Below are 14914 nucleotides of genomic sequence, written 5' to 3'. Positions count from 1 at the left end.
TGTTGAGGGGCAATATCCCCAAATTTTCTTCAATACCTTTGAAAAGGCAGCCATGATGTGGGAAGTAAAGCCACAAGATTATATGAAGTTTAAATAAAGGAAATTTCCTTAAAGCGAAATAAAACCACGCTTCCATTCCCGGAGCCTCTCAGCTAGACCAACGTTTGGCTGAACTTCACATCCGTCGCCTTCCTGTTGTGTGGTTTCCTTGCCAGGTTAACCATTGCATCGTCTAGCTTATTTCCTTCTTTGGAAATGTTTTGCCTGATAATTTCCCAATGTGCAGACCACTAATAAGCTCTAACTGCCGGAAACCCTGGAGTTCCTACACGTGGCTGGTGGTTTCTCTAAACGAAGCTAGGCAGAGCCAGCCTAGACTTGCTGTACGGCTGCGGGCGAGATGCTGCCGCTCTACTGGTGGGATGGCTGGCTGTATCCCATGTGTGCTCTCCAAGGAGGGGAGGAGGGAAATGCTCCACCAGAAAATAACCGCACACGCCATCCTCCCTGCCCATCCCAATTGGCATGGACCTCCCTTGCCCCTCTCGAGTTCCTGCACAGAGGGCAATGATCCGCCGCTGCCCTGCATGCAGCCTTTGCCCTCCCCGGAGCCCCTCCCTGTCTTGTCCGCAGCAGCCTTTCAGAGCAAGACACTTGCCTCTCGCCCAGTTGCGTTGTTTACCCCGAAGCTATTCCCTGGCAGGAAAGATGGGACATGACACTCACTGCTCCTGAAGCCGTCCAGAGGCGGGGGTTCAGGTGGCACAAGGCCATTCTCTTTGTCAAGGGACACTGGTGACATCCCATAGACCTGGGTGAAGTCCAGTTTGAAGGCAGGCTGAAAGAACAAGAGGCACAGGGAAGGAAGGGAAGGCCCTTCGGGGCAAAATGGGGCAGAAGATGGCAGCCTTGGGAGAGGTCCTTCAGCGGTCACTCTCCAAACCCACAGCTGCCTCCTCCCATTTCCCCCTATGACAGCTCCCGTCAGCCATGTGTGCCCATTTTACAGCCTACTAGAATGTGCTGAATCCCTTTTACCAGCTTTGGGTAATAGACACCTGGGAATAGACACCTAGGAGTCCTATTCCTAGAAGATCTGGGCTTGGCCACAGTCATTCGTGCTTTAGCAACCTCAGGGGGGGTCTCCTGCTGGAATACACATAACCTGAGGTTGCTCTTGGGAAATGTTCAGAAACATGGTTCTAACCATACTGTTATTGGCACCCAGTCTCCTGCCCACCCCCAGCCAAGGGAAACCTATTTATGAGTAGTGGCCATCCCCACTGGGGGCTCAATGTCTCCCTGTTTCACTAGCTGTGTTGAATCCAGACTTGGAGAAGGGGCTGGCAAAAGGGCCAGGCCGATCCCAATCCATGCAATGTGCTCCTTGACGCTGACTTGGACTGTGCAGGGTGGGTCCACAGCATGCCTGTGACCCACTTCAAGGCCCCAGGACCCCAGCAAGAACATCCTGTGCTCCGTCGGCTGCCCTCGGGAGCCTCTCGCTTAGCCACCAATCTTCTCGCTAAGGCCTTTCTGTCAATAGACTGTGGACTGTCGGACCCACCTGGCCAGGACTGGTTTGCGGAGCTGGAAAGCCTCCTTGCTCTGCTGTCCCAGCCAGAGAGGACCCTGGCCAGGTCTGGCAGCAGAATTATCTGTTCCCTACGGCCGCCTCACTGGCCTGGCCCTGGGGCCAGTCACCTTGTGGGGACAGCTTATCTGTCGCTACCACCTCAGCCCTGCACTCTGGCTTGGATAGTCCGTTTGCCGCTGCGGTGGATGGAAGCCACACCAGCAACCTTCCAAACTGCACATGCAGGGAGAGAGCCTGGATTGCTGAGCCCAGAGCTGCCTGCTGCAGTCAGCCCGCTCGCAGGTCCCAGGCCAGAGGAGCGCAGCAGAAGCCCCCACCCCTGTTCTCTGGCACCAGCACCCCCTATCCTTATCCCAGGGTCAAATCCTGATTTGGATCCAAGAGATTTCCCAGGACTGAGTGCCGGCACACACAATGCTGAGCTTCCCACAAACTCAACACCCTGAATGGGCCCAGGATGATCCTGCCCTCTGCTCAAGCACAGTACCAAAGGGCACTTGCTGTCTGCTGGTCCCTCTTTCTTCTGGAATGAAGGCAATGGGCAGGCGGGGGGTGGGGACAAGAATTCTGGCAGGTGATTCTTGGGGCTGTGCTGGTGAACGACTGCCCCTTGCAAGGCACCTCTCTTCTTCCCCAGTTCTGGACACACCCACCCAGCCCCCCAAGTCTTGGTGAGGTGGCTGTTGCTGCCCAGGCATGCCAAGGTGGCTGGAGCCATACTCCAACCAGCCCCCTTTGCCCACGGAGGGACTTGGGTTTCACGGGCCCATGACCTGTCTGGGGAGCTTCAGGAGGTTGCTGCTGCCAGCCTGTGATTGTTGCTTCCATGGCTCCCTTGGCTTGGCAAGACAAAAGGCACCTTTCTCCTCCCTCCGTGGCTCTGGACCCTTGGCCCCAGGAGGCTGGTGTGTCCTCTCAGCTCTCTTGCCGCCATCCCTAGGTGATCTTGGGGGGGGGGCAGGGGGCCCAGTGTTATTTATGTGGCTTCCCCCTTCGCTCCCTCCCTCCCCTCTGTGTGGTGATCAAAATGGCACCCGTGTGTGCGATGCCTGAGGCCTCACAGTGGCAAAGGCTTTGCTGCTTGTGACACAGGAGCTGCGGGGGGGGGGGCATCGTGGTATGTATTGTGGGGCAGGGAGCTCTCCCCAGTGATGTGAATTCATTGGTTGCCTCTACTGTGGCTTGCATGGGGGCATCTTCACAGTCAGTGCTCCTTGACTGGTGGTGGATGCATGGATCATGGCCATCACTTTTGCTGCTTCGTGTTTTGGTGAACCCTGTGGAGCATCCCCATTTTTATCCGGGGCTGGCCACATCTGGGGCTCGGTGGCTGTTCTGTCGATGAAGCGCTGGTATCTCTCCGCAACAACGAGTGTCAACTTGGAGATCTGTAAAGAGAGCCACGGAAGGTACAGCAAGGGTGCCACCTCTGCCTGGCCTGCTGCCCTGGCTAAGTCTCCCAGCTCTCTAAGCGCTAGATTTTCTTTTGCAGCCTTGGAAACAGGATTTGGCAGTGGAGCAGCTAAGTAATGTTATATCCTGGACTTAATGGTCTGCTGGGGGGTGGGGAGAAAGTTGGCTGCCCCCAGACTATAACATGCATTTTAAAATGAGAACAGATGCTGTGGCAACCAGCATCAACGGAGGGAGGGGGAGGGGCACTGACGTGCCCATGGTCTCTCCACTGCCCCCACCCTTTCTCTCTGTGTGTGTGTGTGTGTGTGTGTGTGTGTGTGTGTGTGTGTCATGGGGTGCCTGGACTTCCAGCCCTAGCTGCACCACTTCCTTTTCATTTTCCAGAAGCGCGGAAAGCAAACGCAACAGGAGCGCCAAAGCCGCCTGACGCCCCTTGCGCCCCTGCTCCGCTCTCGCCATAGGCTGCCCACCGGTCGCCAAACAGCCCAGCCGCCGAATGCCACGTGGCCCAGGAGGAGCCGGGCAAGTCCGAGGCTGCTGGGCGGCGGCGGTGGGGGGGGGGGGAGCCAGCGCGTCGTCGGCATCCCAGCGGCGGCCCCTGCAGCAGGAGTGGCCGCGGCTGGGAACAGCGTCCTTCGTCCCGGGCTTAGTTCGTGGGATGTCCTAAGCTGCAGCCCGGAGGGGGAGACGAGCCAAGAGACAGGGCAGCTGGCTCGGGGCTTCCTCACAGCGGGGTCGGCTAGCAGGGAGCCGGTCGGTCCCAGAGGGCTCCGGAGGAGTTGGTGGCGCTCTTCCGGCTCCCGGGCCTGCTCCAGACTCGGAACCCCGAAGCATGTGCAGAGAGCGGGCGCCTCCCTCCGCCACCGACTCAGCTCCCGGGGCAGAAGAACCTCCGGGCTGGGCTGCACGCGAGGAGGGAAGGGGCCGCTCCCCGCCTCTGGGCGGCCGGGGCCCGGCTCCCCCTGCCAGGTGTACCGGGAGGCGGTCCGGCTCCGCCCGACGGGAGGGGCCTAGCCTCCGCCGCCTAAGAGGCTGGCGCGCAGCGTCGCCGGCCGAGACGGGGTGGGGCGCCCGCCGGCCTCGTTCCCCTGCCTCCCTGCCTGCCTGCCTGCCTGCCTGCCTGCCTTCCCTGCGCCCGCGCCCGCTTGCCTCGGCCTCCAGCCCGCCGGAAGAGGCTCTCGTCGCTCTCGGCCGTCGGGGGCCATGCGGCGCGGCGTCCTGCTGGCGCTCTTCGCTCTGGGCTACGCGGGCTACCTGCTGCTGGGCGCGCTGGTCATCTCGGCCGTGGAGCGGCCCTACGAGAGCCGGCTGCGGGCCGAGCTGCGGGCGCTCAAGGCCGCCTTCCTGCACGACAGCCCGTGCCTGCCCGAGGCCGCCCTCGAGCGCTTTCTGGGCGCCGTGCTGAGCGCCAACCGCCACGGCGTGGCCCTCCTGCGCAACGGCTCAGCCGCCCCGTCCAACTGGGACTTCGCCTCCGCTTTTTTCTTCTCCAGCACCCTGATTACCACCGTCGGTGAGTCCGAACCGGCCAGGCAGCCAGGCGGCGCGCGCATCCTCCCCGACCGACACGGCACAAGGCTCTGGTGGGCACCCCGGCGCGCGCCCCGCGCCCTCCTTGGGCAGGCCGCCCCGGCTTCGGCCAGCGCCCCTCTGCTTTCCCGACGAGTCCGGCTGCTCGGGCTGAGGCGCCGCCGCCGGGGTCGCTTTTCTCTGGGCTACTCGGGGAGCGCAGCGAGGGGCGGCCGGCAGCCTTCGGGGAGGCGTCCTCCCGAGCCAGGCCGCCTCCCTTGAGGACAGGACAGGCACGCGGCGGCGGCTCCCAGGGGAGGCGGTGGGCGCGCGGAATCGCCCTGCCATCCTCCCTGCTGCTGGCGCTTCGTGGGCCTCGGGGGGCCGCAAGGGCTTTAGCAAGGGCTTTTCTGCAGTGAGAAAAAAGGCAGAAGCGCGCGCGCGCGCGGTGGTGGTGGTGGTGGGAGACGGGACGCGCGAGGGTTGTCTGGACCCAGTGACGAGGCGGGATGATGGCCCGAGAAAAAACTCGGCCAGAAGCCCCCTCCCACGCGGAACCCTCCCGAGTTCCCCCCACCAAGGCTTCTCTCTTCTTCCTTGCCAGAACCGGTGCTTGCAGGTCTGGGAGGCCCCTGGGGCTATCAGTCAAAGGCCTCCTGCAGCCACTCCGTGTTTTCCCCTTTGTCAAAAGAAAAAAGCCGGAGAGGCGCTGGGATGACACCAGAGGGTTGCAAGTGGGAAACCCTGACACGTCTGCCCTCTCCCCTGCTGCCATTCCGTGGCTGAGGCAGGGCAGGGGCTGCTCAGAGCCTTGCCTAGAAGCACCCAAACTGCTGCACTGAGGGTCTCTCTGCCAGCCTTTCCTGCAGGGCGGGGTCCGAACAGCCCCCATTCCACAGAACCGCATCCTGTTTTTTGTTCGGGGCAGGGGAGGTTGTCTATGGAGCCATGCAGCCCGGTGGTTTTAGATCCTGTGGTGGTGCCCACGTGTGTAATCGAAGCAGCCCGTGTTCCAACTCCAGTTGTGAGGCACGCAGCGAACGTTCCCATGCTCTGACATTCTTGATACAGTAGAACAACAACAAAGCTCTTTGCCATCCCTGTTTTTTGGTTTTAAAGGAAGAGCCTGAGCAGGGGCGGCTTTGCATTTCAGACTCACGCAGCTCCTCGGAGCATTGGGCCTACAGGAGTCAAGTGGCGCTTGCTTTCGCTGCCGCCATCACCTCCTACCCCTCTCCAGGTGGCCGTTTGGGGGCCTTGGACTTTGGCCCCATGGTTCAGCCAAAGCAGGGTAGCTTTGAGCAAGACCCAGATGCCTGGGGAACCTGCCCTCCTGCCTGTCGCAAATGTGGGTCTGAGCAGGAGAGGCCTTGGCCAGGCCCTACAAGGCCACTCAGCTGGTTCCCGGCTCAGGTGGAATCCCAACTTCCTGGTTCATCAAAGGTCGAAAGAGTGTTGTAGCTTTGGTTGAGGTGGCAGCTCATGGCCCACAGAGCAAGCGTGCCTTGCTTAGGGCTCCTGCACGCCCCCCATCTCACCTGTGCCTCTGAGAGCTGAACTCCCCTCCCTCCCTCCCCCTCCCTTTCAGGGCTTCCTCTGAGCAAGCAGGGTGCAGGGCGGCAGCTAATTGCAGCCAGCTGTGAGTGTTTGTTTGCGGGGCGGAGGAGCTTGGCCCTTCCTGCTTCTGCCCTGCCCTGGATCCGCCTCCCAGGGAACTGCACTGCCCCGCCATGTCCACCCAGGCTGCTCCCTATATCCTGTTTTTGTCCGGGTGGGCGTGGACAGGCTTGCTCAGCTCCCCAGCTGCGGCGAAGTCCTGGACTGTGGAGCTGGCCCAGTCCCCAGACCAGTGGGGCGGGTGGACGGGATGAGGGGAGAGGCACACGCACGCACAAGCTCAACATCTGGGTCCTTAACCCAAGGCAGCCAATCCCTAATCAGTCTGAACGGGGGGGGGGGGGAGGCCCCGAGGACCACCTTGTGCCTTCCAGGCTGCATCGGAGGGCCTTCCGCGAATGGCTTCCCCAGCAGGGGCTCCTGTCTTGATAGCTGAGGGCAAGCAACAGCTCACCTGGCCCAGTCCTCTGCCCTTCGCCAGGGAGAGTGGCAACATAGCCCCAAAGGAGGACAGGCTGCCTTGCTGGGGCTACGAGGCCCAGGCATCACTGCCTTCCACTCAGAACCCTAACTCACATCCCCCCACTACTTCTTCCACCTTTCCTCTGTTGGCAGGAGGAGGAGAAGGCGGCATTGCTGTCCCACCCCCAGGCCTTCTGGCTCATGGAGTGAGGAGCCCTGGGGGCAGGGGCCCCTTCTGAAGCCCATGAGCAGCACGTCTCTGCCCACCCTCACCCTTGGCTAGCGGACCTGGCTTCCGCGAGGGGACCTCTCTCCCTGCAGCTGCCCTTTGCCTTCCTTCTGGGGGAAGCCCTTGGCAAGAGAAGGAGCAGAAGGGATGCAGCAACACAAACGGTGCAGCCTCCGACCCCCACTGGCCCCTGCGTGCTGCTGATGCCTTGCCCAGGCTGGGCGGTTGGCTTCTGCTTGTTCCTTGACAGCCTTGAGCAGGAAGCTGTGGTCTGCTCTGGTCTTTCTTTCCCCGTTGCCCTGTGGGGCAATGCACGTGGCGTAACGGAAGGTGGCCGAGAGCAGAGGCCTCTCCAGCAGACAGACCACATCCCCCCTTGCAGAAGGTAGGATGTGGGGCACCCCCTCCCCCATCGCTGTGCAATGCCCTCTGCTCAGTCTGTTCAGCCCCATCTCTTGGGGGTGTGGGGTCCATTTCTGGGGTGACTGTGAAGGCAAAGAGCTTGCCCTGGGCAAGAGAGCTGCGTGTGTCTGTTCATGTCCACTTTATCCAGAAACTTTCACCTTCGTATCACAGCAGGAGGAAGTTTGTCCCTCTTCTGCTCTTGAGCCTGATTCATCGTTGCACTCTGTAAATGATTTAACAACTTTCCTGGCCTCTTCCTATCACTAGAGAAGGGCAAAAGTTCCCCCACTGCTTCCCTCCATGCAGACTGGAGGGAGGAATGGGGAATGGAAGGTGCTGGTGGACTGGGCTGGGGAACCTCAGCTGACCTGGGGCGGGGAACTCCAGGTGGTCTCTGTCCTCCTGAGCAAAAGCAAAAGCCAGCCTCCCCGCCAGCGCCCGGGGAGTGGGAAGCCCGGCTGCGCTGCCACCCCACCCAGCTGTGCTCCTGCTTGGCACGCCAAAGGATGCCCCACCCAGGAGCCGGCAGCCTGGCCCTCCTGGCCCTGGCACCCTGCCTGGGCTGTGTCAGCTCAACCTCTCGTGTCCTGCCTGGGTGCAAAGGAGGGCCTCTGGCCATTGCCACATCTGGCCACTGGCCAGGGCTGGTGCTGAGAAAGGGCGGCCAGGGCAGCTGAGGTGCTGTGCCCTTGCGGATGCCAAGGGGGTTTAGGCAGGAGGGGGTGTTGCTGGGCAGGCAATGAAAGCCCGACAGGCAGCCTTCTCTCCTCTACCCCCTCTCCCCACCCGGCCATCCAGCTTGGGGTCCTTTTTGCCAGAAGGGAACAGCCGGACCTGACTGTTGTTGTGTAGGGGGGAGGGGGGCAAAGTCTCCGCTGGGCCTTGGCATCACCTGGGCCCCCACCCGTGAGCCTGGGAACTGGCTGGCAATTGCCCATGCTCTTGCCCTGCAAGCCCAGCACTGATGGTACCGCGGCTGCCTGGCTCCTCTCTCAGGCCCAGGAGAGAGAAGAACCCCATTGCAGGTTTCTCTCGCCATAGGGACAGGCCCCTCTCCGCTGAGGCCATGGGTTGTGAAAAAAGGGGCTGGTTCCGTTCTTGGCTGGTTGAAGCCCTCTCCCCTGCCTGGCCGGGCCATTGGAAGAGCCGTGAAGCTGGCTCAGGCCCAAGGGCGTCTCTCTAGACTTGCATCTTGCTCCCACAAAAGCCAAGCAGGTGCCCCCATGGGAAGCCCACAAGCAGGACAGGTGTGCAGCACCCTCCCGCCCACATTCCCCAGCACCTGGCACGGAGTCTCTCACCCTGGAGGGAACAGAGAGCCACCAGGACCTTTAGAGTGAAACCCGAGATGCTGGGAGGTGGTGGCTAGGTGTGGAAGGAGAGAGCTGCGGGCCACCGCGTGGCCTGCCCTGCACCCCTTGAGCTAGGAGGCTGCTTCAGGTGTGGTGGAGGATGTGGCCCATCCGTCGCCAGCCCTGAAGAAAGATGCCATTGCCAGCCCATGGCCTGGGAGGGGTCACCGCCTTGTGCTGCAGCTCAGGCAGAAGAATGTCTTGGGCCAGCTCTGGACCGATGGGTCCTCCACGAGCAGGAGGCTTCCTTCACACACGCTTCCTTTCCCCCTCTCCCCAGGGTGGGCTGGGAGCTCTGCCACTCTCAGAGGCTTCCATCCAGCCCCCTATTGCATGGTTTCATGCTTGCTGGGGCCAGAGAGATCCCATTATGTGGTTCCCTGGGCTGGAGCACTGCCCAACCCTGGCAGCTGGCAAGGGGGGTGGGGTGGGGTGGGGGGAGGTTTAATCCCTTAATTAAGCCAGGAGCCCAAAGGCGGGCGCTGCTGGGACGCAGGCCTCTGAGGCAGATCCTTGGCTGACCTTGGCTGGGCGCCTTCCCTGGGAGCTGTGCAGTTGGAGAGCCTGGGAGGGGGGGTCAACAAGCCCAGCCCAGCCCAGCCTGGGATGTTCTATGGACCACCATTCCCAAGAGAGGCTTATCCTGCAGCTGGGGGGGGGGGAGACAGGAAGCGACCCTCTGCAGAGTCCCAGGCTGGGGGGGGCCTCTTCTTCATCCCCTGCTCCTTTGGGCTGGAGAGGCTGCCTGGGGCTGGACCACAGGCCAGGCAGGAGCTCCGCCACTGGGCTCCTGCCCCTCCCCCCACCCTTTATTGGCGGGCGAGAGGTCCTGGATGGCTCTGCTTAAGTTTTGCTGAAATTCCCCCCTCCCCCACAGGCTGGCCCCTTCTTCCACAGGTGGGTGAGTGGGAGCAGCAGGCCAAAGCACCCCCACCCTCTTTTAGCGCCAAGTGCTTCCTGCTGGGAACTCCGCCCTAGAGGAGGCTTTTGCACCCATTAGCAGGGGAGGAAGTGCCCAAAGGGGGGAGGGGATCTGGGGAACCCTGGAGACCCAATTCCCCCCCCCCCGCCTGTAGTTCTGCATCCGTTCTTAAAGCACAGAGCCCACTCGCTGCGCCAAGGGTGGGGTCGTTGTCCCCCCCCCCCCGCTTCCCGCAAAAAGGAGATTGCTGTGAAGCCTTCTCACTACCACAACACTGCTGGCCCCTTCCACCACTGGCCTTGGCTCTGGTGCGGCTCAGCTAAAAATATCCGTCTCCTTCAGCCGTTCCTCATATGATTTGGCCTCGCCGGTGGCTGGAGCTCCCACATGTGCGCGTCCTTTGTGTGCTGTGATGCCCCAAACCAAGGGCAGCCCCCTCCCCTTCTCCTTATGCTGAATAAAGTTTGTGCTGTTGCTACAGGAGCCCTGGGAGGCACTGCCGTTTCACACACACACACACACACACACACACACACACACACACACACCCCTCTGGCTGACTGGATTCAGGGCGTGTGCAGATGATCCAGCTGTTGCCCCAAAGCTCTTCCCAGAAGGCCTCCCTTTCTGGCTCCTTTCCTACGTGGCTCACTGTACATGTCCTGTGCTAAAAATCAACAACACCCCTCCTGTTGTGCACCAGGGCACCCCAAGTCAAGTGGATGTGTTTTAGTACACACTGTGCTACTTCAAGTATCTGAGGCAGTAAGCCTGTGTGCACCAGTTGCTGGGGAACATGGGCGGGAGGGTGCTGTTGCACCATGTCCTGCTTGGCTGTTTGGACACTGCGTGAACAGAGTGCTGGACTAGATGGACCCTCGGTCTGATCCAGCTTCAGGGCCCTTCTTAGGATCTTATGTATACCATGGCTTATTGACGACTTCTCTTCAGCTTCTGTTAGCGGGGTGTGTGTGTGTGTGTGTGTGTGTGTGTGTGTGTGTGTGTGTGTGTCAGGGAGGGGGGATGCTGAGCTCTCCAGGCCCTGCCCCGGGACCATCTGAAGTCTTCCTCAGCCCCACTGAGATTCCCTCCAACACTCAGTTTTAAGGTCGCCAAATGTCCAGTTTTTCAAATGTCAGAGATCGGGGCCTGGCGCTGCCTTGGTGGTATGGGCACTTCTTGGCACTGCCTTCGCTGTGGCTTGCTCTGCCCCCTCCTGCTTGCTCAGGCCCGCCCGGGCCCTCTCCTTTCTCCTCCCCACAGGCTATGGCTACACCACACCCCTCTCGGATGCGGGCAAGGCCTTCTGCATCTTCTACGCGCTGCTGGGCGTCCCCTTCACCATGCTGGTGCTGACTGCCACCGTGCAGCGCCTCATCAGCACCTTCACCTCTGGGCCCCTGGAGTACCTGGCCCTGCGCTGGGGGCACAGCCGGCGGGCCTGGTCCTGCGGGCATCTCCTCCTGCTGGCCCTGGTGGTGCTGGCCGCCTTCTTCCTGGTGCCTGCCGCCATCTTCAGCACGCTGGAGGAGTCCTGGAGCTACCTGGATGCCTTCTACTTCTGCTTCATCTCCCTCTGCACCATCGGCCTCGGGGACTACGTCCCTGGAGAGCAGCCGGGGCAGCGCCTGCGCCCCCTCTACAAAGTCTCCATCACTGGTGAGCAGCGCTGTGCTTGGAGGCAGCAGGACACAGGCCGGCCGGTGTGTGCCAAGGAGCAGCAGAGGGCACCCACAGGGCACTCTTGCCCAGCCATCAAATATGGGCCCTGCCCTGGCAGCCCAAGACCCATTGCCAAGTCTCTCTCTGCTTCTCGGCCAGGACAGCTAGGAACACGCTGTAGTTGTAAAGGAAAGCTAGTTCCGTGGGCTGTGCTTTGTGTGTGTCCGAGGAGCAAGGGGGGGCGGGTGCAGAGCGAGGGCATGGAGCAGGCTGCAGATCAACCTCAGCATGTGCCTGGTGCCCAGTTTAGGAGGGGGGGGGAGGATGGAGCAGCCACCCTTCACATGCTCCACGCCCACTCACCTTTCCCCACCTGCCTCCTTCCTCTCCAGTTTACCTGCTCTTGGGACTCATGGCCATGCTGCTGCTGCTCCAAACCTTCCACAAGGTGGCGGATCTGCACGGCCTCTCGGACCTGGTCTTGCTGCCCCGGGACTCGCCCCATGAGGACCACGAGCGCATCCTGGAGGACCACGAGCCTCCCTCAGAGCCGGGCCAGGCGGAGAAGGCACCGGTGCAGCTGAACGCTGGAGGGCAGGCCAATTACTCTTCTATCAACAGATAGCCCCAGGGCTGCAGCGCCTGGACAGAGACCAAAGCCTGCCAGAGAACCCTCACGCCAACTGCTGCCCCCTTGTGCGTTTTTACTCCCCTCCTGGTTTTCTGGGCCTCTTTCCAGTTTTTGAAACGTTCCTCCTACTAGTTCAAGCTTCCTGGCTCTGTGTGCACATTAAGTAGGCAGTGGGACTGCTGGTCAGTCTGTCTTTTGGGGGTGGGGAAGTCCAGCTGGGGTCTAGGAGGTGAACAAGATCCAGTTCTGGGGCCTGAACAATTTCTTCTGAGATTTCGTGGGGGTGGTTCAGATTGATCTTCGTAGGAAACGCAGCCATCCCCCATTGCCCTCCCCGTCCCATTGGGGCAAGTAGAATCCTGCATTTCAGCTTGGTGCTTCTGAGAACTGGCCGGCCGGTTTGCCAAGCTGGCACTGCTAATTAATTGGGGCTGGGAGGTGGGGGGAGGCATCTTGGCCACTGAAAAGGTTCAACCAAGCCCTCTTTGGAAGGCCAGCTGCCGCGTGGCCCTTCTCTCTCAGGGGTCGGAAACGTTACTGGGGCAGGCTGCTTCCCACCCCACCGTTTCTGGATCTTGCAGATCATCTTGTGGTTTCAGTTTAATATAGCTATAAAAGTGGCTTTTATTCTTCCATGACGTTGTTGTCAACTGAGATCAGCTTTGCAAAAGCTGAGCTGCCACAGCCAAAGACCTGCTGCGCCATGAGGGGATCAGCCTCCATTCAGCTAGCACTTGAGAACTGAAACAAAGTGGGCAAAAATATCTGTGTGTGTGTGTGCGTGTGTGTAATGGAAATCGTCTGATTTGGTTCTGGGCAATATGAAGGGCTTCGCTCGTTCTTTTGCTTTTAATCTACATTTTAATATTGTATGGAATGAATGGAAAACATTTCAGTGACTTGCTTGGTTTTTGCTCTGTTAATGCGGGAGGAGAAAGAGGTGAAGTTCCTCTCTTCTTCTCGGACTTCCAAATGTGCACTGGTTTAACTGCTGGAGACCTTCCCCCCATTCTTTGTGGGAAGTGGGAGCATGACCCCAACTGAGCTGTTCCCTTGCTGGCCCCAGGCCCATGTTTGGGGCCAATGCTTGGAGGACCCTGGCCAACCTCCCTCTTCTCACCTCCCAAGGGATATCAACGCAGTCTCCTTTTATAGAAAAGATTTATTGTTCCAGTAACAGCAGTGAGGGGATGGTGGTGGTGGTGGTGCAGTGAGCCCGCCCCTCCCTCCCTCCCTCCCTTGCATGGACCAGGGGTGCCAGGGCCTTCCCCTCCCAGGCCAAGGCAGGCAAGCAGCTGGCCAGCCCAGGCCTTTGGAAAAGTTAGAACTGCCGGGGTGTGTGCGGGGGTGTAGTGGTGCAGGATGGCTGTGAAAAGGTTAAACATCTGCTGGAGTAAATAGGGAGCTTAGGCTGGGGGAGTGAAGAGGTTGCTCCCCACCCCACCCCGTTCCAGGACACAGCGCCGGACACAGGCCTCCGATCCAATCCGGGTCCCACCCCAATGCTGCCCGAGGGGCTTCCCTCCCTTGCCCAGCGACAGCTGTTTTGAGAACTGCCCAGAGAGTTTTGGCTCTGGGGTGGAATGGAAATACAACAAAGACCGAAACGGCCGTTGCTTACGAAGGGCCCCACACCTTGTGCCGATCTCCTTCCAAAGAAGCCAACGGTCTGTGTGGCGGAGTTGGGCAAGGGCACTGTGTGGCCACTGAGCCCTGGTGCCAGGAGGCAGGAGGCCGGCTGCTCTCCCATGGCCTGGGGACAGCAGCGGCGGCAGCAGCAGGATCCAAGACGGCTCCGGGCTGTGCCAGGCCTCCGCAGCCAGTTCTCCCAGGGGCAGACGAGGCCCCCGCCACCCCCTCCCTCAGGCCAAAGGCATTTCCAGCTCCTTGCCAGAGTTGCTGGGCTGCTTCCTTCCAAGGGCGGGGGCTCCATCTGGGGGGGGCGGGGGGCAGTGTTGCCTATGTTTCCCGCCTCCCCCAAAGCCCTTCCCCCACTCCCAGAGTATACAGGTCATAAATACTTCCCAGCCCACCCCACCTCAGGCTCGGCTGCGGGGGGCAGGGACGCAACGGGGTGGTTGCCCAGCGGGCACCGTGCCACGTGGGCACAAGCAGCGGTAGGAGCCGTCCATGTTGAGGCAGCGGCCTCCCGGGCAGAGCCCCTCCATCTCACTGCATTCGTCCACATCTGTGGGAGAGAGGAGGGTGGCAGCTGAGCGGAGTGGAGCATTCTGGGCGGGGTGGGCTGAGGTCCGTTCATGCCCCCTCGGCCACGGCCCAGCCACAACAAGGCCAACGCGAGGCAGGCCAGGGCAGCAGCCGCCAAGATCCCCCCCCCAGGCCCGGCAGGGTCAGGGCTCCAGCTCTCACCAAGGCAGGCCATGCGGGTGGGGTCCAGGCGGTAGCCCTCGTGGCAGTCGCAGGTGAAGCCGTCGGCAACCCGGACGCAGTGCCCGTTTTCACAGCCGCTCAGGATGCCGCACTCTTCCTCTCGGAGCCCTCCGAAGCCCTCAAAACGGCCTGTTGGGGGCAGGAGAGATTAGCCAAGCGCAGCCGCTAATCAGGCTCGCCCCCCCCACCAGCCCGCCTGGCTTGTATCAGAGCTGGCCAGCCCCACCTTCCAAATGAGAGGGCCTGTGACACTCAGTCCTGCAGCTGCCAGTCTGGGGAGAAGCCGCCACAGACACCACCACCACGCCCCCCGCAAAAGCCCTGCCCCCACTCACTGTAGCCCTCGCTGGCCCTGCCCGGCCGTTCGGGGTAGGAACTCCCACTGCTGCGTGAGGAGTAGTGCCACTCTGGCTCAGGGGGGCTGCGGGGCTGGTACCCGCCCCGGGGGAGCTCATCGGGGCCCTCCTGCCGGGGGTCGCTGTAGGGCAGGTCCTCGAAGTCGGTGGCCTCGTAGGTCGGCGGGCTGTAGAGCGAGTCGCGGGGGAACGGGCCGAAGTCAGGCAGCCGGGGGGCCAGCCGGGGCGCTGGGGCAAAGATCTCTGGGCCGTAGGGCAGGAAATCACTCCCGCCGTACTCGAAGGGCAGCCCCACACCTCCCGGACGCACCGGCCCGTAGCTGGGGGGCCGCAGGACGTTGCACAGCGCCTCGAAGTCATCTGGG

The 14914-nt window shown here is 61.3% G+C and overlaps 2 protein-coding genes across 4 annotated transcripts in view; one reads left to right on the top strand and one right to left on the bottom strand.

Annotated features, from left to right (window-relative positions):
- Positions 1-4116: 4116 nt before the first annotated feature.
- KCNK6 (potassium two pore domain channel subfamily K member 6) lies at positions 4117-12701 on the top strand. Its single transcript, XM_063140249.1, has 3 exons — positions 4117-4526; positions 10773-11168; positions 11564-12701. The coding sequence occupies exons 1-3, from the start codon at positions 4217-4219 to the stop codon at positions 11794-11796; spliced, it is 939 nt and encodes a 312-aa protein (XP_062996319.1). The 5' UTR covers positions 4117-4216; the 3' UTR covers positions 11797-12701.
- Positions 12702-13032: 331 nt separating this feature from the next.
- Positions 13033-14914, bottom strand: part of LTBP4 (latent transforming growth factor beta binding protein 4) — a 33993-nt gene continuing 32111 nt past the window's right edge. For all 3 annotated transcript variants that reach the window (XM_063140771.1, XM_063140773.1, XM_063140774.1), the window contains 3 exons: positions 14529-14909; positions 14173-14322; positions 13033-13990 (listed from right to left, as the gene is read on the bottom strand). In XM_063140771.1, the coding sequence (XP_062996841.1) occupies positions 13842-13990; positions 14173-14322; positions 14529-14909 (680 nt within the window). In that variant the 3' untranslated portion in view covers positions 13033-13841. The remainder of the gene's footprint in view (positions 13991-14172; positions 14323-14528; positions 14910-14914) is intronic.

The sequence above is a fragment of the Elgaria multicarinata genome, chromosome 13 (genome assembly GCF_023053635.1).
Source record: "Elgaria multicarinata webbii isolate HBS135686 ecotype San Diego chromosome 13, rElgMul1.1.pri, whole genome shotgun sequence".
Lineage (NCBI taxonomy): Eukaryota > Metazoa > Chordata > Lepidosauria > Squamata > Anguidae > Elgaria > Elgaria multicarinata.
The sequence above is the reverse complement of the archived record's forward strand: the minus strand, read 5'-3'. Positions and strand labels throughout refer to the sequence as shown.